At 42.6% G+C, this 20,522-nt stretch overlaps 2 protein-coding genes across 2 annotated transcripts in view; both read right to left on the bottom strand.

Moving 5' to 3' along the window:
* Positions 1 to 16,819, bottom strand: part of spata20 (spermatogenesis associated 20) — a 35,978-nt gene extending 19,159 nt beyond the window's left edge. Inside the window, exons 1-13 of the mRNA XM_056366349.1 lie at positions 16,519 to 16,819; positions 15,135 to 15,263; positions 14,993 to 15,057; positions 14,683 to 14,837; positions 14,437 to 14,580; positions 13,696 to 13,897; positions 13,466 to 13,596; positions 13,095 to 13,199; positions 12,646 to 12,720; positions 11,172 to 11,384; positions 10,803 to 10,995; positions 9,410 to 9,578; positions 5,233 to 5,441 (exon numbers count right to left, since the gene is read on the bottom strand). Of these exons, the coding sequence (XP_056222324.1) occupies positions 5,233 to 5,441; positions 9,410 to 9,578; positions 10,803 to 10,995; positions 11,172 to 11,384; positions 12,646 to 12,720; positions 13,095 to 13,199; positions 13,466 to 13,596; positions 13,696 to 13,897; positions 14,437 to 14,580; positions 14,683 to 14,837; positions 14,993 to 15,057; positions 15,135 to 15,263; positions 16,519 to 16,718 (1,990 nt within the window). The 5' untranslated portion in view covers positions 16,719 to 16,819. The remainder of the gene's footprint in view (positions 1 to 5,232; positions 5,442 to 9,409; positions 9,579 to 10,802; positions 10,996 to 11,171; positions 11,385 to 12,645; positions 12,721 to 13,094; positions 13,200 to 13,465; positions 13,597 to 13,695; positions 13,898 to 14,436; positions 14,581 to 14,682; positions 14,838 to 14,992; positions 15,058 to 15,134; positions 15,264 to 16,518) is intronic.
* A 766-nt stretch (positions 16,820 to 17,585) lies between these two features.
* Positions 17,586 to 20,266, bottom strand: LOC130162431 (pepsin A-like). Its single transcript, XM_056366165.1, is given in 10 exon segments — positions 17,586 to 17,894; positions 17,985 to 18,083; positions 18,212 to 18,353; positions 18,448 to 18,564; positions 18,716 to 18,824; positions 18,827 to 18,911; positions 19,105 to 19,223; positions 19,503 to 19,620; positions 19,711 to 19,861; positions 20,160 to 20,266. Coding segments are annotated over 10 exon segments (1,134 nt in total). The 5' UTR covers positions 20,216 to 20,266; the 3' UTR covers positions 17,586 to 17,756.
* Between the last annotated feature and the right edge of the window lie 256 nt (positions 20,267 to 20,522).

The raw sequence follows: 20,522 nt of genomic DNA, 5'->3' as shown, positions 1-20,522 counted from the left end.
TTTGTAGCTGTGGCTTGAGCCAAAAGAGCTGAAACCGAGCCGCCGCTCACTTGTAAGCGATGACTTGCTAATGTACAGTACCAATCTAGCAGATACACAGCACATTTCTTTTCCTCATTTCTGGTCACCTTAAAAATATTCACCCTCTTTTAGTTTTGTTTTAGTCTCTATGAATTATGAATGAATCTAGATTTTTTTTTTCTGCTTACTGCTCCAGTATATTCACCGCCTAGTTACTAATTTCTTTTCTGCCTTGCCATACGGTGCTGAACAGGTACGTCGAGTTTATCTGAAAAGCAAAACAAAATACTTATGGCTGCTTGACACAGGCCAAGACAATGGTGGCAAACAAGCTCCACAGAGCTGCGGGGAACTTCAGTGTGTCAAAGTGAAAAAATAAAAACTAAAAACTGGAGGTGGATTGGTGAAGCTTTAACTGTCTGAAGATGTAAGTGTTCATTAGAGCCGATGCACAATCATTCGATTATCGGTTACGATTTGGAAAACCAGCTCGCAGTTAAGATACGCCCTCCATGCCATCCCATCACCTCCCAGCACACAACCATCGAAGACAAGTGCGTGGTGTGATGTGACGGGCCGAACAGATGACCTCATGACTTAGCCCTGTTAAGTGATGTAGTGGCCACTGATATCTCTTATCAGTGGCCACTGAGAGTCTGGAGGTGCTCTTCTCATGACCTATGACCTCAGTATGTGTCTGCCGCTTAACATTACCCCGATGCTTGTGCCTGCAAGTGTGTGTGTGTGTGTGTGTGTGTGTGTGTGAGAGAGAGAGAAAAAGACTTTTGACTGTACACTGCATATACAATATTTCTCTGAGTTTAAAGTCAGAATTTGGAGAAAAAAGTCAGAATTAGAGCCTGATTTTATTGGTCGATATTTGCCTATTTATTTTATATAATTCACAGTGAAGTTTACTGTTTCAGTGCACTCATGTCATTTTGGACGATAAAAGTTTATTGTTAAACTATAAAATATCCTGCTTTCATTACACATATATATATATATATATATATATATATATATATATATATATATATATATTGTCCGATATATCAATATTTTTTACTCTTTAATATCGCTATCAGTCAGGCTGTAGTCAGAACTGTTTTTTTTCTCTCTTGTGGCCTTAATCCTCTTCCGTATTTATGCACGTGAACCCACACGACTGAAGTGCAGAAATAATTTGATCTCATCTCAGCAGTTTGTTTTCGGCCCCACGGCAACGATGCTTCACCGTAAACACACATGCATTTAGTGCTGACCAAGTGACTCTGTCTGTCTCCCTCATTTCACATACATCTCCTCTTATAGAGCCCCAAGGAAAACACATTTTAAGCCGTAACACACACACACACACACACACACACACACACACACACACACACACACACACACACACACACACACACACACACACACACACACACACACACACACACACACACACACACACACACACACACACACACAAAGACTCATGAAAGTGACAATGCAATGAACAGCCCAGAAACAAACGCACAGCAGTAAAACACCTACATTTGATCAGTTTTTAAGTCTTTAGTGATGCTGATGTTTCTCAACTGAAGCGGCATCGAGCTGATGTATCAGCTGTCAAACGGGAATACAGCTGAATTACCTTTTTGGCCACAGGAGATGAAAAAGATTTTAACAAACAGCTCAATTTTTTAAATAAAAACAGAACAAAGTCTCTGCATCACTTTAACCTTACCCTTCAAAAACACATTCACACAGGGGAGTGTGGCAGGGCTGTAAGATGCAGAGTGGCTGAGTGGTAGGGTAATCCTTCTTGCAGTGACAGGCTACACGGCAGCAGCTGTAGCGTCACTAATGGGCTTCAACCCTACACAGCGCCACCACGATAATGGCACAGTCAATCCTCTCAGATGAGAAACCTCTCACACGTCAACTCCGATAAACACACACAGATGCAGGTGTGATGGCGGGACAGGCACGCACGTGTGCACGCACACACACACACACACGTAACTATCATCCGCGATCTGTCAGCACTTCTTAACGAGAATAACTATTAGCTTTTGTGCTGTTCCCCCCTCCCAACTGTGGTATCGTGCTTCTGTCTGAACTACTTGCACGGAGCTATCGGTCACAGGCGCATGAGTTTGTGTGTGTGTCTGTATGTTTTTTTGTTTATTTTCTCTCTCTCTCAGGTGAAAAATATATAAATCTGCCGCACTTGGAACATTAAAACTGACAACCTCCCTGATGGAGTTCTCATGCTATCTGGAGGGTTTCTTCTTTACACAGAGGATTCAGTGTGAACGCATGAATAGTAGCTTCATATACATCAACTGCACACTCAAAACTAATTAATAACAATATACAAAACTATGAAAAAGGAAAATCAAGCCCAACTATGATTTTAATGTCAGAGCCATGAAGTGCAGTTTGAGTTACTGTGATGCAGCTCAGAGGACGAGCGGGTTAGAGCTGCTCGATTATCGCAAAAATCATAATCACGTTTCATTTTTGATCAATATTGAGATTATGATTATTCAACACGATTTCTCATTGACTTTGAGGAAAAAACGGAAAATAAAAACAAGTGATTTAAAAACAACAAAAAGCGTTTTAACAACTCAAATAAATAACAACTCAAGCATAAATAAGAAGGTATGTACATAAGTAGTTGCATTGTAAAGATATTTACAAAGATATTTACATAATGTGCAAACAAAGCAATAAGTGATAGCATTCACATTAAAACCAAAAAGGAAAAAAGTATTGAAAAGTATTGCACAGTGTTACTTGCATCCAGTTAAAAAACACAGAAGAGATGCGAGAGCTGCAGTAACTAGCTGCAACTCCACCGGCGCCATCTTGGTTTTTGCATTTTTATAATCGTTGGGAGGCCACAATCGTAATGGAAAACAAAATCCGATTGATTGCCCAGCCCTGAAGTGAGTAAAATTAAATTAGAAGTCTAAAAAATATATATATATTTCTTTTCACATGTGGCCCTAATCCTCTTCCGTACATTAACTGACAAAAATCAAATTCAAAATATGATAAGACACTAGAAAAGACACGGTAGGAGATCCACTGGGATGGGGAAAAGACCGGCCCACTGACGGCACATACTGTATTACGAGACAGATTTTAAGCTGAGTCGAGAAGACAAGAGAATAAGAAATAAAAAACAGGAGTGGGAGAAGCAAGCCATTAAAATAGATGGTCACTGTCAGACGGAGTAGTTCGAGAGTAAAAACAAAAAGAAACAGGCAACGAGATCTTTTGGTCTGACAGATCAAAAGTAAATGTCGGCATGTCTACAAGGTGTCAGCTTCTCTGAACTGCCAGCAGCCATAACTTGGAGGAGCGGACTGGCAGCTGAAGAAGGGCTTGCAGTGCACGTCAAGGTCGGACCCGTTTATATTTATATCCCATCAATCCTTGAGTACAGAAACCGTATTTCAGCCACAGGCATTGTGAGGTATTGCGGCTTTGCAACATTACCCCACATACTGGATAAAAGATGTACTTATTTGTAAAGACAGCAGGCTGCCTGTATATCACTGTAGATTAGGACAAGAAGATAGATCCGTTTACATTATCAGGAAGGTGTGGTTTCTTTTAAATCAACTTTCAACATATAATTTGAAAACAACTCCAGAACTGAGAGACAAGGATCTGTTGCTGTAAAACATGGAGCATTTCATTTTCACCATTATGTCTGCAGGATTAAACTATTTATTGCTCATATATCGTTCATGATGAAGTTAGATTTTATACGAGAAGAGACAGATTGATGGATTTTGGATTTCAGATTCCCACTGTACGTCGTGCTGTCAGATGCAGATGCACGGAGAGACGGATCTGACAGGTCCTGTGATCAAAGTAGCCGCAGAATCAGAGGAATCTGTCTTTTGATTGCTTTCATGGCGAAGGGGGTTCAACCTGAGTGAAGGCTGCATGGTGCTGGAGGTAGGTAAGGGAGGTCAATATGCCTCTGCTCCCCTCTAAGCTAATCTTTCCATCCATCCATCCATCCTTGCCTCCCTTCTCTCCTGTGGATAAAGTGTAGCAATGGAGTGAAACTGGCAGCTGTATTACTGCAGAGGCTTCCATCTCGTTAAGCTCAGGCTCAATCAATGAGGTGAGGGATATAGGTGGGCAAGACAGGGATGGATGTAAAGATGAATACATGAATGATTGCACCCATCCATCAACACTTCTGTTCTTAAAATGAATTACAGCTATTCATTCATGCTTCTTTTGTTCATTCAAATCGCTCTGGCAATGTGTTGTTATCACCTAACTGTCTGCAGGACAAAACCCTGTATGTATTCATCTGCCTGAGCTATCCATCCATCTCTGAACTTGTCTAAGCCGCAGAGGTGTGCTGCAGAAGCATTGTTAATCCTTCGCCTGTCCGTCAATCCTCCCCCTGCATCTCTCAACCTATTAGAGCCCCAGCCAGCGGCGGCAGCATCAATATCTCACTTATTTTCTGCTCAGTCTGCCGGTCCATCACTGCGCTCCAGACGGAAATTTCTCAACAATTACCGGACGGATTGCTACAGACATTCATCGAATCTGGTGATCTCTTGACTTTTTCTCTAGCGCCACCAGCAGGTCAAAGTTTTTACCTTTTCACTTAAATCTCTGGACATCTACTCCTACCTCCTCCTACTTAGGAATGAATCCTAATGACCTTTTCCTCTAACACCACCGTGAGACATTTGTTATTTTGAGCCAATAAATCAACTATTACTTGATAATTATAACTATGGACAACCGTTAGATGGATTACCATTAGATCTAATTCAAACATTCATATTCCCGTCAGGATGAACTTCATAACTTTTGATTTTTCTTTGGAAATACAGATAACTCACTCTGTAAACATTTACACATTTATGGATCCATCCGTTCATGTTTCGCATATTTGTGGATCACTCAGTTTGTACTGCAGCTGATCAAGAATTCTTATAACTGATGCACTTTTTGTTCACTCTTTGGTATTTACATATATAATAGATTAGATCCCAACTCAAATACTAGTCTATTACATATTGAATTACTTTTTATAAGCACAGATAAATTTCATTACCTCGGTAATTAATCTAATGAATCTCATTAGCGCTTGTTTTTAAGATCTAAACAGCTGATATGAGATCACTGCTGATAATATCACTATTATGTTATATTATCATATTATCCCCTCACCCTCTTTCAGTCGCAGCAGTACAGTGCTGTCGCTGGGATCGCTGCAGAAGTAGCCTCCTCCCTGGTCGTCCCAGAACAACGCGTCCTGCCGGAGCTGCAGCTCCTCGGCCCACTGCAGCCACTCCGTCTGCAGCGTGGCCTCGTACAGGTCCAACAGGCCACAAATGACGAAGGCGTAGTCGTCCAGGAAGCCGGAGATAGGTGTAGATCTAAGGAACAGAGAGAGAAAAGGGACATGACAATAAGAGGAGTGAGAGAATAAGAATTAATGAACTGATTGATGAATGAGCGAACTGTTGGTGAACTAGTTTGTTTTTTTCTCCTCATCTTTGATATACCACATGCTTGGTTATAAGCCCTGAAGAAGATCTATTAAGACAGTATAGAACCACAGAAGAATTTACTTTAAAGAGAGACTACAAGAAGCCTGAGGGGATTATTTGGGACAGTATAGCGCGACACATAACACACTGAGTGTAATCTCTCCCTAAAGCATCTCTGCCTTCTCTGTGCTTGTCACAGAAGGCATCAGACGTTTATACGTGTACACACAACTGTGCACACCGAGTCTTTGAAGTTTTAGGTGATGAAGGACGGTAATTAGACAAATGTGACTGCAGTTACACCAGCCAGACTCCCTGTAGCGTCAGTGTGCCACGTCTCCCTTCATCCGTCTCATCCCCGGATCCTTTCTTGTAACTTTTACACCCTCTTAAATTCTTATCCAACATCATATTTTCATTTCTACTTGTTATATTTCTCCTTGAAGTCCTGTCTACACCTGGAGTTTGTAGTCTTTACCGATCTGTATCAATTGTATAAGCCGGTCTACATCACTGGTGTGTACAGTAGTAACCTTTCCATTGTCAGTATAACATCAACAAACTATGACTCAGTTTCTAAACTCTGTTATTCCAGCTTCTCTCTTTCACCACAACAAGCCCCCACCCCCACTTCTCTCAATGGCACCCTATCCAAGTGAGTGCAGGGGAACGAATGGTGACAGGAAGCCAGATAAATGCCGTGTCATTGTGAAAGAAAAAAGAAAAGAAAAGGAGGAAGCTTTAGAGGAGATGAAGTGCATGCGGAGGTCATGAGGAGATGAGGGAGTCATATCTCGGCCTATCTCTCCCAGACAGAGTCGTAAGCCGAGAGGAGACCACGAAAACTGTTGCAGTGGACAGGACGTTGCCAGTTTAATGTAAATCCAAAGGGGAAGAAAAGGATTTGTAATACTAAGGCTGATGGCTAATACTTGAATTAAACTGTAAAATTGTCAACGTCTCCCCCCCCACCCCCCCAAAGCCCAGACCTCACCACTCGTCAGCAATGTCTTTTTTTTCCCTGGAGGATTCTCCGTCTTTCACAGGATGACATGTCATCTGACTGAGGTGACTCCAGCCACCGGGATGACAACCTGAGAAAAGACCTGAAGAGGGTTTCACTGACACACAAACACAAAAATAAAAAAAGCCTTTCAAATATGTAACAGCCTCTCCATTCACACCTTTAATAGTGTGTGTTAAATGACTCATTCCCCTGAAAGCAAAGATAAAACGCCTTGTCAGTCTACCGTATCACAGCACTCGGAGACAGTTTTATAATAATAGCTTCATAATGGTTCTCTCATAGACCCGTGCACGGTGACTGCTCCGGTAAAAGTCTCTGTGGTTGTCGTTTATCGTCCGTTGGGACAACTGGGTGATTCTGGGGACGAGCTAGACTGAACAAAACAAAAAGTTCACCAACCTGCAGTCGCTCACACTTAATTACCAAAGAATGTGCAGAAAAGAGAACTCAAGATAGGTCATCTCTAAAAAAATGCAGCGCAAAAAGACTGCACATGACAAAACCTGTTGACAAACCAAGTAAGAATGAGTCAACATCACCAGAGTTCCTGCTTCAGTGTTGCCAGTCTCAGGCCTCGCTCCGCTAGCTGACGACAGTGCTAAGACTCTCAATCACAAAAGCCAGGAGAGGAAACACAGAAAATCTATGGTGTCAGCTCCTCAACACTTCCGGAGCCTATTAACCCAGTTAGTCTCAGCACCTACCATTACTCCTGGTAAATTAGCCCATGGCCCATATGTTCCTGGCATGAGTGATTTACCCATGTATGAAGAAGAAGCAAAGGGCCTTGGTCAGCACTCTCAGTGCTGACTGCATCCTGAATTGGACAATTATGAATGAGACAAAAGCCGTGGAACAAGGCCAGAGTGTTTAGGTATAAGTGTGTATCTGTTCATGTGTGTATTTAAGATTGTATGCATTTTCATCATGCGGGACTCCTGGCGTATTTTTCTGCTGATTCTCTGGCATTTCACACTCACTCATTCACAGTAACTAGGGCACAACAGAACCAGGACACATGGACAATCAACAGGCCGCTGTGTATTTACATGAGTGTGTATGTTGTGATGCTACAAGTACATTCTCAGTCTAATCCAGGATTGACTGCTAACAATAGCCAATCAGTAAATATACATACATTTATGTAACCTGGTTATTGGCTGAACTGCAACAGCAGGGCCAGGCCCTGAGTGACTGACTGACTGAGTGACTGAGTGACTGACTGACTGAGAGAGTGATATAGTTAAATGATTATAGTTCCACCACTGGTCAGCCGAATGCCACGTGACTGAGTTGGAGTTTCCCCATTGGCCGTTGCTCTTTCAAACAGTTTCTATTAGAAAAAACAGTTTTCTATCGCCCGTTATGTTGCTGTTCTTCGCTTCTCATTTTACAAGTAAATATAGCGTCACAGTCTTTGTCTTTAATTTATGCGTATGGCGATTTTGTCAGAAGCACTGCAGAGCAGCAGCTTGGAAATGGCTTGGAGGTTAACATGTAGTTTTAATGGATCACATTTCAGTCACTATTTCATACTTGTTCTGTGTCTTAAACTAAAACTAGGATAAGTAAGTCTAAATAAGCAAAGAACTGCATATTCTCTCTCACTGTGCTGTTAGTCCAAAAGCAAAAAAACATCATATGTCAGTCAACAGGCATCTATAATCCACTTAAAATATGGTCAATCTTGTTTCAAATATATGATAGAGGGTAGAGGAGAAATCTAATTACTGACTTGTGCATGCAAATGCAGTTTTAACGTAACCATGTTACTGCAGTGCATGTCAACATGTTCTCTGATTTCCTGCTGTAATCTCATTTATCCCAATACCCCTGCTTCCTGTTTGCATATAAACAGTTCGTCATCCTAGTGCAGTACAACGGCTTATTGCTCCCGTGAAGTCAAACTCTTCCTTATAGATTTTGCCACATTATTAAATCCTGGAGTTAAGTATGTATTAATGCATTACTCTCTCAGTGTTAGAAAAGAGACATGTATTTTTTCAGGCATCAAGGAGAAAGAGACAACTGACTGGGTTGTTTGAGCTTAAAAAAGGTAATTCTTTGTATAATTCTCCAATTATGGTATTTAACATAAAATGTTAAAGTTACCCTTTTGAGTTTGGGATCACTAACGGCACTATGGGGAAATGTTCTGATGAGTGGGTCTCTGTTTTGTTTGTATTTCAAAGCATGCAACACATGCAAACTCCTGCCGAGGGTTTCACAATATCGACAGGTGGCTGAGCCTCAAAATGAATTTTCACACTGAACAAGGACTGTGGATTTTGTCCCCCATTACTTACATTGAAATTGCATTAGGAAGCGATTTCTTGGCAGCAACTATGGACAAGGGGAGCAATCACAGAATCAATCGCCCTTTCAACGTACACAAGGGCATGTAAGTATGGTAAATTGAGATCATCAACACAGCCTTTACATACTTAAGTTTCTATCACATGTGAAACCCTGGACTAGCTTTACCCAACAAAGCAAGACTCAAAATGTGAAGGTCTTTACAAAGCATTACATTTGTTAGTTGTTTCAAGGGCTGAGTTTAAGTTTTGCGAGTTTTTTGCATTCCAGAAAATCTTTAGTTTAGTCAGGCAGCTGTATCTTTGGACCAAATACCATAAAAAGAGTACAAGTGATAAACAGTGCACAGGATTTGGTGGTTGGTTCTTTCCCTGTCACCAGAACTTATTACTAGATAATATATTCAAGTGACAATTCTAATCACAGGTTTCATTCTCACTGCATTTATCTTCTCTATATACCGCAGTCTATATACTGTAGTCATATAAAAAAAAACTACTCAGTCTCTTACATCTGCTGCACCTCCATCTGTTCTCCACGGTAACAGGATCGGAGGATGGTCTGTCGTTCGCCATCCCACAGGTGCTCCTGTAGGAAGGCGCCGGCCTGCACAGCCCTCTCCAGCAGGGCCTTGTCCCCCAGCACGGCTCCAACACGAGCGTAGGCCGAAAGCATCAGACCTGGGGAGGAAGAGGTGGTGGAGATGGTGTTGGTGGTTGCGGTGGGGAGACTGTTAACCAGCTTAAAACAAGTCTTCTCCCCACTGGGGAACCAACCTGCAGCTGCATCTCAGTCCTAGCTTAGTTATTTTTCAAACTCTTTGAACTTTCCTTGTTCTTGCCCGTTCCTTCTCTCTTCGCTCTCTAAATCCATCCCTTCCTCCCTCTTTCCCTCCACTCCCCTTTCATGTAGTGTATCAAAGCCTGGTGACTGCACAGTCTGCTCTTCAAAGTGTTGCAGCCAAGGACAGGTGATTAATGGAGGTGTTTCTTCATTAGAGAGGAGAAGAAGACTCCTGTGTCTAATTGGAAAGTTCTCGGGATCGCAGAGCCTCATTACCTCGCTAACACACTCTGTCTTGAGACGTCAGACCTGGGAGCAGAATTCATGGGCGTATGTGTGTGTTTATGCATGTGTGGTGTGCTGCCTGTTCTTGCATTTAATCACATCTGAGACAATGCGCTGGACAAACAACGCTGACGAGTCTCCAAAGAGGTATCGCACTGGAGCAAAGTGACAACGTGTGTCTCTATAACAATCTACACACGCTTTCACACTGCGGATGATAAATGTGTGGATAAGACTTTGGAAGTTGAAAGTCAGATTTAAACATACAGAGTACAGTGTGTCTGAAGAAGAGCTGCCGGTGCTCGTCACTGTCGCCAGATTGCATGCATTTAAAAAATACACTCATTTTCAGCCGGGACTTTCAGACGTTTGGAGTCGATGTCTGTCCATCTTTGGCTTTACAGGGATTTATAACTTGTCTTGTTTAAAAAGCTTGTATTGCACTTAAAGTTACAAGTTGTCAACCGGTCTCCGCTCTGTGTGCGTGGGGGAGGGGCTACGACACACACACATGGTGAATCACAAATTCAGTCTTTCACACTGAGCTGAAGTGAAGTGCACACAAATTTGGTAAATAACTAAAATTCTAAATCACATAAAATAAAACCAGGAACAGCGCTGATCCGACGTGACTGACACGTCTGATCAGGCTGCAAGAGGTATTTATTCCGTCTACTGAACATATACATCATCTTACATGTATAATTTAATTTAAGTATGATTCATTTGTTAAAAATAAATTAATTAAAACATTAACATGCACAATATATATGAATAATAAATAGTAGTCCAGTTGCTGTAGTGTCTAGACAAGACTACCTGTTCTAGACAGTTACCGTTCCAGGAAGCCAGCATCTTGGTGTCCAGATGTGGGCGTGGCCGACTCGTCCTCACTTCTGCCATTTTGGTTCTGGCAGAGGCCAGGAGCTCGTTGACTTTCTCGACACCGACGCCGAAGCGAGCGGCCGTTAACTCCGCTGAATAACGAACGATCAGCACGTTCTGGCCTTGCAGCTCCCCGTGGGGATCCTGGCAACACACAGCACGGAAGATGAACGGCTGTGCACACAAATGAACTCAGTGACCGCAGCAGCTGCCATGTTAATGCCTTCAACACCTTGAATCGCTGCCTGAAGCATGAATGGAACTTCAATCTTTCCAAGGTTGCCGTGGTTACATGCGGCATAATAAAAAAAAAAAAGTACCTGTTCTGGAGCAACATTGCCCTGCTCCTTGACCCCATAGTGGTGCATGAAGATGTCTGCCTGGGTGGAAGTTCCAGTGGTGCCCTCCACCACATCTGGAAACAGCTCCCGAACTTCTGAGGCCGTCCAGACACAGAAAGCCCCCTCTCGCTTTTCTCGCCCCCCGGACGCTGGGAGAGAGTCTGCGTCCTCTGCACTGTAGAAGCCCCCGGACTGTTCCAGACGACAGACGGGAATCAAGGAGGTGGAAGGAGAGTGACAGCTGCATAATGATGGTACGCTTCTTTGAGATGAAACAAATAGCTGGCTGGTTAATGGCCACTCTGATCTATGTAGGATGACTCCATAAAAGGTAAACAAAAAAAAATAATCCTCTCTGAAATGTTGAAGGGTGAAATCAGGCTTCAAGGAGCTAAAATTATTTGAAAAAAAAATCTAATTTGAGTATTTTTATATTAATATCCCTCTCTTTCTCTCTTCCTGTTAAAGGATAAAAATATTTTTGAAGACTCATCTTGAACTTGCTGGCTAACCCTGCCCATCTTATAAAACCAAACTTTACCCTTAGCTAGTGAGCAGCTATCAGAACGGTATCATATCAGATCTCAACAGGTAAAACAGTGGAAGCAAAGAATATGGTTGAGGTCTAATTCACTGTGACTTTAAAGTTTCCAACCTACTGACTTTATCAGGGTTATTCTTTTTTAGAGGAAAGAATGACAAAAACTGACTGTATTTAATTAAGTTGTATTAATATATTATTTTGAAAGCCCTGAGAAAGATCTAACATGATTCTCATTTTAAGTATTTCAATACTGTTACAGTCATGATGAGAATTGGAAGACTTCCTCCCTGAGAGAAGGTCCCAGCTGTTGCAGCACAAAGAAAACATGGAGTCTACAGTAAATTACCTTTGCAGCATTCATTCATTAGTGTATAATTACATAATAAATCTTGAGAAATATAATGATTACAACGAATGTAGTTTCAACTGTGTTCCCCGTTCGCCGCTGTCGACCCATTAATCAAAGGGGGAAAAGGGTTCACCCATAGAGGAGAGCAGGGGGTTTAAGAGCCTATTTGTCAACAGGGTCCCACCCCTTCCCCTGGAGGATGTACGAAAAGTGTGTGCACACAAATACACACAATACGCACACTTACTATTTTCCTGGTGGGATTTACAGCTAATGTTCGCACTTTCTCCAAAGCGAAAATAGATAGCGTGACAACAGCCACACCACAGTTTATATTGCTCTATTTTTAATGACTTCCCGTTGCCAACATACATTCCTAAATATTAACACTAACCCACATCCTAACACACGAACCAAACCTTACCACAACTTCCATTCTACATCTTCTTAATGCTTGCTTTAGATTATTTCCATTACCTTGGTGAGGACATGCGATTCCCCCTGTAAAAATACACATATATACACACAAAGAAGTGATGACGAGGCTGTAGATGACTCACCTTGTCACTCAGGTCTCTGGAGACGTAGCGCAGTATGTCCTCAGCTACTTCGGCAAAGCGCTGCTCACCTGATACCTGGATAAGCAGAAAAACATTTCATATACCTGCTAAGAGTCATGAGATTTATACGCAGGATAGAACCAGCAAGCATTGAATGAGGTAACCTCTACACCCTCATTAAACACGAGAATGTACAGCATGTATGTGTGCTTTGTCCAAGTGTGAAAATCGGTAGAAATGGAAATCAAAGATATTAACAAATTACCGAACTGCGATATGTGTGTGTGACAGCAACCACTGTGATTATGAGAGTTTGTATTTACTCTGAAGCAAAACCAATGTTTGCCCAGAGACGTACAGCGATGGTTTTTGCTGACCGCGTAATATGGTGGTAAATTACTTGGATGGAGAAATAATTATCACATACACACACATATGTACACACACACCTGGGAGGCAGTTATGTACGCTACAGCCAGCTGAGCTTGGTCATACAACATCTTCTCAAAGTGTGGTACGTGCCAGGAGGAATCCGTAGAGTAACGATGGAAACCCTGAGAGAGAGAGAAAGAGAGAGAGAGAGAGAGAGAGAGAGAGAGAGAGAGAGAGAGTATACACAATTGTTTTATTTAGTCAATAATCCATAGCCAAAGTATATTCAGTTTATTATCAGACATGACGTAGTAGTTGCAAATTCTCACACTGAAGGAGACAATTTGTCTTTTTTTTAAATCAAAAAATTAATGAAACAATTAATCTATTGTTAAAATAGTTGCCGTTCATTTTTTTGTTCTCAGCTCTGGAACAAAGATATACGAACCTGTGCCACATGGTCGTGGATGCCTCCCAGCGCCATCATGCGGAGTGTGTGCAAGGCCATCTGCAGGGCCTCCACCCCCTCTGAGGTGGAGCGATTCACGGACCAGTAAGACATGAGGAACATCAGATTTACTACGGAGTGAGAAAGAGAAACACAGGCAGAGAAAAAGAGTGAGATCCAGCAGGGCTGAGACGGGCGAGATGGACATTTAGGGTTTTGTTTGCGTCTACCTGGCGTGGGGAACTTGGGGGCGTCTCTGAAGCCTCCATACTCCTCCTCGTAAGAATGGGCCAACTGCTGGAAGCAGCGATCAGCAACACCTGTGGCGAGAGGAGGACTCTGTCCTGGGCTTGCGGCGACGGTCGTGCCTTTCTTCAGAGCCTCAAGGATCCTGTCCCCACTGGACTCCAACGCAGGACGGTTATTCTGCCACTGAAGAAGAGGCGCACAGTTGAAGATAAAATAGATTTGGATTTGTTTACTTTGTCCTCCTCTGCTGCTGCAATGCTTCATCTTCCCCTCTGATCTCTATATCCCTCTGGACCCCTCTATATCTCCTGAATTGAATCCAATAACATCCGAGTATTGCTTAAAGGAATAGTTGGATATTTTTGGGAAATATTTTCCTGCTGAGAGTTAGATGAAAAGCTTGATACCACTGTCTGTGTAAATATGAAGCCACAGCCAAGAGACAGTTACCCTAAGTCAGCATTAAGACTAAGAGCAGGGCTCTGTCCAAAGGTTAAAAAGAAATCCACCTACAAGCACCTTTAAACCTCACGACTTACCATGTTGTATCTTCCTTGTTTAATCCAGACAAAATCCAAAGAGTAAAAATGATAAATTGCAGGTTTACTAGGGGTTTCTGTATGTGCTGGAACATTTTGTGCTAGTTGCCTGGCAACTTCAAGACTGGTGCGGCTGAGACATCCTCTCTCTCTCACACTCACACACACATAAAAGCTTTTTACCTGCTCCATGATTCTGGTGAGGACTGTCTTGAGTCCAGGTCTTCTTCCATGGTCTCTAGGAGGGAAGTAGGTGCCTCCAATGAAAGGTCTAAGGTCAGGGGTCAACCAAACGCTCATGGGCCATCCGCCACCTCCACTTGTTGCCTATAGACATGAGCAGCCAAGAGTCATGAGGCAGTATTAGCAGAAAAAAAAAAAGAATAAAGCGACCTGCATGAGAAAAAGTAAATGTAAGCACACGCACACCTGTACAAAGTTCATGTAGACCTTATCCACGTCAGGTCTCTCTTCTCGGTCCACTTTGATGCAGACAAAGTTGTCGCTAAGGATTCTGCCAAGTTCCTCATCCTCGAAAGACTCCCTCTCCATAACATGGCACCAGTGGCATGTTGAGTAGCCCACTGGTGGGCAGGGAGAGACAGAGATTCACAGGAAATTGATGATTTACATGGAATAAATTCTCATTTCTCACGCTGAAACTCAGAGGGAAGTGGCCCCAAAATGAAATGCGTGTTACCACCAGGTGTAAAAGCATCGTCTTCTTTTTTTTTTTTACCTGATAAAAAGATTGGTTTGTCTTCATTCTTGGCTTTGTCAAAAGCATCTTGTCCCCATGGATACCTAATACAAAGATTACAATAGTCGGTGTGATATCAGCTTTAGGAGCCTGTGAAAATCTGTAGTTCAAAGTGACTCACCAGTCAACGGGGTTGTGTGCATGTTGCAGCAGGTAGGGCGACCTCTCCTTGGCCAACCTGTTGGTGTGTTGGGGAGGAGTGGAGGACGGGCCTTCACCCCCTGATGCCATACTCATGAAGACAGTTGAACTGGACACAAAAAAAACATATGAATAATTTGAATCTCTGTTTGTTAAAAAAACTAAGTAAATCTTCATTTTGTGGACTGTAAATTATTCCAGGAATCCCACAGAGCAGGGAATTAAGATTAGAAAATTCATTATCCTGGTGCTTTAATACCTTCCTGCTTAAATGAAAAAATCTCACAGACATGTTTTTTTAGAAAATGACATTAGCAGCTATATACAAGAAAATAATTGCGCTGCCTTGTGCTGTCCCTTTGCAAAACAGTCTATATGCTAATTAGGGAATATGATACCCCCTGATGGCTATATTATTGAGCTTTAATTGCTATACACACCTGTCATTGACTGAAATGCTGTTGCAAATATGAACACTGAAAGAGAATGTGCACGTCGACATATCACAGCAGGAAAAGCAGGAGCGCAATAACTAATGTTATCAGTGGTTTGCTCACTGCAATTAAACGTAATGGATCCCCCTTGCTAATCAATATTTTAAGTACAGCTGTGTGTTTTTCTGCTTTGACAAGTCAAGATTTCTGCTGTCAAAAAAAAAAAAAATAATAATAATAAAAATAGAAGTGTATCTTTCTATGCAGATGCAAAGGGCAGCATTTTAATTTCCAGTGTAGTTTTAATTAATTAAAAATCATCTGTATTTGACAGCAGCTCTCAGTCAGGCGCTGTAGCCGTTAGCCGTTAGTCAACCCGATGTCCGTTTTAAAACCACGTACTTTAAAGTGACTTTGCTTCTTGTCAAACGGTTAACCCTCACAAAACATGACCGAACACATTTTTCGAAACATTAGACCATCCCTTTAAGTTCGGCCGAACCGGTTCGGACATACGGAACACGTATCTAGTCTAATTTTTGTACATGAAACCAACACGCAGTTAGCTACCTGATGATGTAAACAGAAGTGTGTTTCAGGAGTAACTAGCAAACCGGTTAGAAAATAAATGATGCTTCGTGGCTTTATTGAAATTTAAACACGACGCATTTACATTTTCGTTAACAGGTTTTTGTTCACAAGGATATGCGTCGTCGTAATAATTTCATCATACGACCATATTAAATTGTGTTATTTCGTATAGGAGTTCAGCGTAACGTTCATAACATTCACAACGACGACCGCGCGGCAGACAACATTACACTCAAACGTCTCGTGAGGGTTTCGGTTGCTAAATTAGACACATTTATACTCCATGTGACGCACAGCTAGCGTTAAGGTTAGCAACCTATTAGCCGTGAAGGCTTTTACCTCAGGTGGCAGGCCGGCTGTGGATGATGGTGGAGCGGTGATTTGTAGCTCGGTGGGTGTGAAATATGTCTGAAACACCTTGTGTTGCCCCCTGGGTTCCGCTGCAACCTGTCCGCTCCCAGGACAGCTGCGGTCACGCGGCGTGCGGGCTCAACGCGGCTATTTTTGGACGCCGACCAGCACCAAGCTAGCTTTAGCATCCTAATCCGCCAAGTGTGTCGCTTAGTTAGTTTGGCAAGCTAACGTCAGCCACTTTGTTGACCAGCCAAAACTTATTTTCCTTCCTAAGGTGAACACTTTATTGCAATACCCTATATTGACACATGATGGCGCGCCAACAAACCAGGAAAACTCTAAACAATCAGTGGTCTGTGAGAGATTAAGAGTGTTGTAATGGCAGTAAGAGGGAAAAGATTACACACACACACACACACACACACATATATATAAAAGACATATCAGCTGTATTAAGAACTCCCATAGCTCCCATCCTCACCCTGGCTTTATCTCACTTAAAAGGATTTGACAAAAAGGTTGAATAGCCGCTTCACATCCATCTTATCAATGTGTATCAATACCTTGTCTGGAGCCAAACTCCTTCATAGAGTGGTAAAGAATACTTCATTTTAACAAAATGCTACTGCGGCTTTCAAATAAAACGAATTAGAGCTCATACCGCTTCCAAAATAACATCTTTCAGTGTTTCACAACAGGATTCCCCTCCCCTGAAGAGCGACTGGGACCAGGGCAGAAACATCATGCTTTCATATGATCACCCAGTAGCTCAGCAGATATGAAGTATATCTATGAATATCTTATAACTATGGCAATGGGATGGACCCTGCAAAAGCTGAATCAGAACTTTTCAAAGTGAGTTTTCTCACAAAATAGTTGTATTGTTGTGTGGAGTTCACTTTAAAACACTGCAGTTGTTTTGCATGTATGATTTGTTTTTAGTGTCTTTGCATCAACAGATTAGTTTCGCCGGGTTGCCGTCACAAATGAGGTATTATAGCAGCTTATTTTGTCTGTTTGTTGTACAGTTAAATAACAAAACACCAGTCAAATTGATCGACAAAACTCTTTTTATTGGATTTGAGAAAATTTAATCATCTACAGGACAAGGAAAAGACTTGAGTCTCAAGCATCACATATTACAGTTGCACTGTGGAAGTCCTACAATTGCATATTTATGATTGTTGCATGGTTCTTGTCTCTAATTGGTGACTTCGGGTTCTTTATCTAGCCTTGGCCAGACCCACCATATTCTGGGCTCTGCTGAAGACAGCAAAGTAATGTCTAATGAAGACATCACCCAGGATCCACAGGCTGTCACCTCCGCCGCTGAAGCCGGTGCGGCAGCCGTAGTACTGAGACTGTGGGAGAGATTCAGCAGGAGAATTTCAGATAGGAAGCGCAGAGCGACGAGACAATACAAAGGGCCACACAGGGAAGTAATCATTTACCTGGCGGACGTAAGCAGAGGCTGGGAGGGTGAATTCCTGTCCGTGGATGTGGAAGGTCACATCAGGCATTTGGCCGATGTTGTTACAGTTTACAACACTCTGAGAGAAGATAGGAAAAGGGAATCAAAATTTAGTTCTACCGTCTAACTGTTTTTTTTTTTGTGGTAATACTTAATATGACTCTACAGAAATATCTGTTGACCAAAAAGTTCTTTTTAGGTACTTACGTCTCCGTTCTGGCTGCTAGCTCCCACATAGCTGTTGATGCTGCTGATGCTGCTCTGAGGTCCAACGATCATAGAAGTGCCGGTGTCCACAATAGCCTGGCAACCACCGTTGCAAGCCACAACCTGACCATTGACGGTAACACTGACAGAGTACAGAGTACAGACAGATATCAAACACTTCTGCCTGTGATGTCACTTCTGATCTGGAGAGATTTCAGAGGGACTGTGGGCTTTACCTGTCCACTGTGATCTGCCAGTACAGCTCATTGGAGAGGGGAATCCAGGTGATGCTGCCGTAGTAGTGGTTGGAGTCGATACCACCGAAGGTCACCACACTACCTTGCTCAGAGTTACTACAAAAGAAAGTGAGAACTTACTGATAAACGTGCCAGAAATGAGTCACCGTCTCATTATTGGTAGTAAAAGTTAGAACGTTGTATTGTGACATCCACAAAACAATCCCTTTCCCAACACGGGACACCGCAAAACTATGACCGTCCTTACGAGCTAAGGTACACGGAGAAGAGGTCCTGGCTGACCAGACCCTCCTTCATCATGTTGTCAAAGACGGGTGTGGCGCCGGAGGCAGACAGGCGTGGGTAGGCCAGCCCAGGATACCATCAGCACGCATGTACTGCATGAATGGAGCTTCACTCTTACTCAAGCCGATGATCTGGTTTGTCACAGCAAGGCCTCCCACCTGACGACAATTTGATTTTTAAATTTTGTTAAAATCTTGATGCAACACAGGACAACTAATTTTTTATATCATCAGCAAATCATTGTACCCTTTTCTCAGCTTGAACATGGTAGGACAAAGAAGTAATCAGTGTGTAACAGTAGATAAATATTTATTAAAGTGATGTTGTACTCTTGATGCTTCTGTTTCTTACCGTCACTGTGTCGTAGGCGAGGAAGCCGGTCATGCTGCCGGTGCCATACTGGATATTGAGAGGAGTGCCATTGTATTTGTAGGTGCTGCTCGTGCTGGGGTTAAACCTCTTGTGGTTGTCTAGGAGGATACAGATGTGCAAAAAGATATTTTAATATTCACTGATACAGTTTAGATTTCTAATAAGTTTTTTCTTTTTCTTTGGCACTTTAGCAGAAGTTAAAAGTAATGAAGGGAAGATAATGAAAGTGTTCAAGTTCTTCAACTGTTAATGTTTGAATTACCTACAGCTGAGAGAAATAAGATGACTAAACGTCCTTTGAACTTTTATATATTAAAGCTCATTCCAGCTGTGTAACACCTGTCTGTTAAATGTTGTCAGTGTATAATTTTACATACTGCAGGCGGGGCTGTTGCAGTAGACGGAGGGAACCCACAGGTTGGAGGAGCCGGTGTCAAAGATGACCTTGAAGGACTGAGGAGGAGTTCCGATGGAGATGACTCCATAGTAAGCCACCTGGAGATGAAGAGGAGGTACGGAGGTTATTCACGATTATCCGAAGTCGCCGTCTTGTCTTCTGTTAAAGCTCTAGCCTCCATTACTCACGTCAGCATCGTTGGTCATGGGCTCGCCAGCCACGGCGAAGCGCTGGTCAAACTTGGAAATGGGGTTGTATGGGTACTTCTGCCTGTAGTCCTCCCACAGACCCTGCTCCTCCAGGAACTCCCTGGCAGTCTTACCCTTCTCCAGAGGGATCCTAGGATTCACCCAAGAGAGCAATTTCAAAATCTGTTCAACCTTTTATTGATCTGTTAAGAGGTCTCTGTAGATGTCCTTCCTCTTAAACCTCTCACTACTTGCAAATTCGGAAAACATGACCGAGACATTCTCGGGACTCAGCTGCAGAATTTCTCTCTTGAGCAGAGTACACCAGAGGAGGCCTGGCTTTTATTTCAGGGTAGTTAATGAAGCTTAGGCTCTAGCATCGCATAAGAATCAAAGAATCAAACATAGAGCAAGTACAGGGACATGTCAGAGTGGTAGAGTTGACTTACTGGACCAAGCACTCAGACAGTGCCACCATGGCACACAGAACAAAGACCCACTTCATTGTCGCGGCTGTGCTGTCAACTGTAGAAGACAAAGTATTTCAGCGGGTGCAGATCAACAACATCAGACTCAAGAAAAGGTCGGTGACATCGCAGAAACATTCAAACTGCAACAGTCATGCGGTGGGAGTGTGGTCCTCCCAGTGTACTCACCTGTAGATTCTAAGAACCCGAGTGGCTACAGAGAGCCGTGCGTCCTCTTTTATACAGGTGGACTGACGTTGTACCGCAGCGAGACGATAAGGCAACGCACACACGCACACACAGAAAATGATAAGTAAAGATAAATAACGGACAAAATAATCATTG

Source organism: Seriola aureovittata, chromosome 21, assembly GCF_021018895.1.
Source record: "Seriola aureovittata isolate HTS-2021-v1 ecotype China chromosome 21, ASM2101889v1, whole genome shotgun sequence".
Taxonomy (NCBI): Eukaryota; Metazoa; Chordata; class Actinopteri; order Carangiformes; family Carangidae; genus Seriola; species Seriola aureovittata.
The sequence above is the reverse complement of the archived record's forward strand: the minus strand, read 5'-3'. Positions and strand labels throughout refer to the sequence as shown.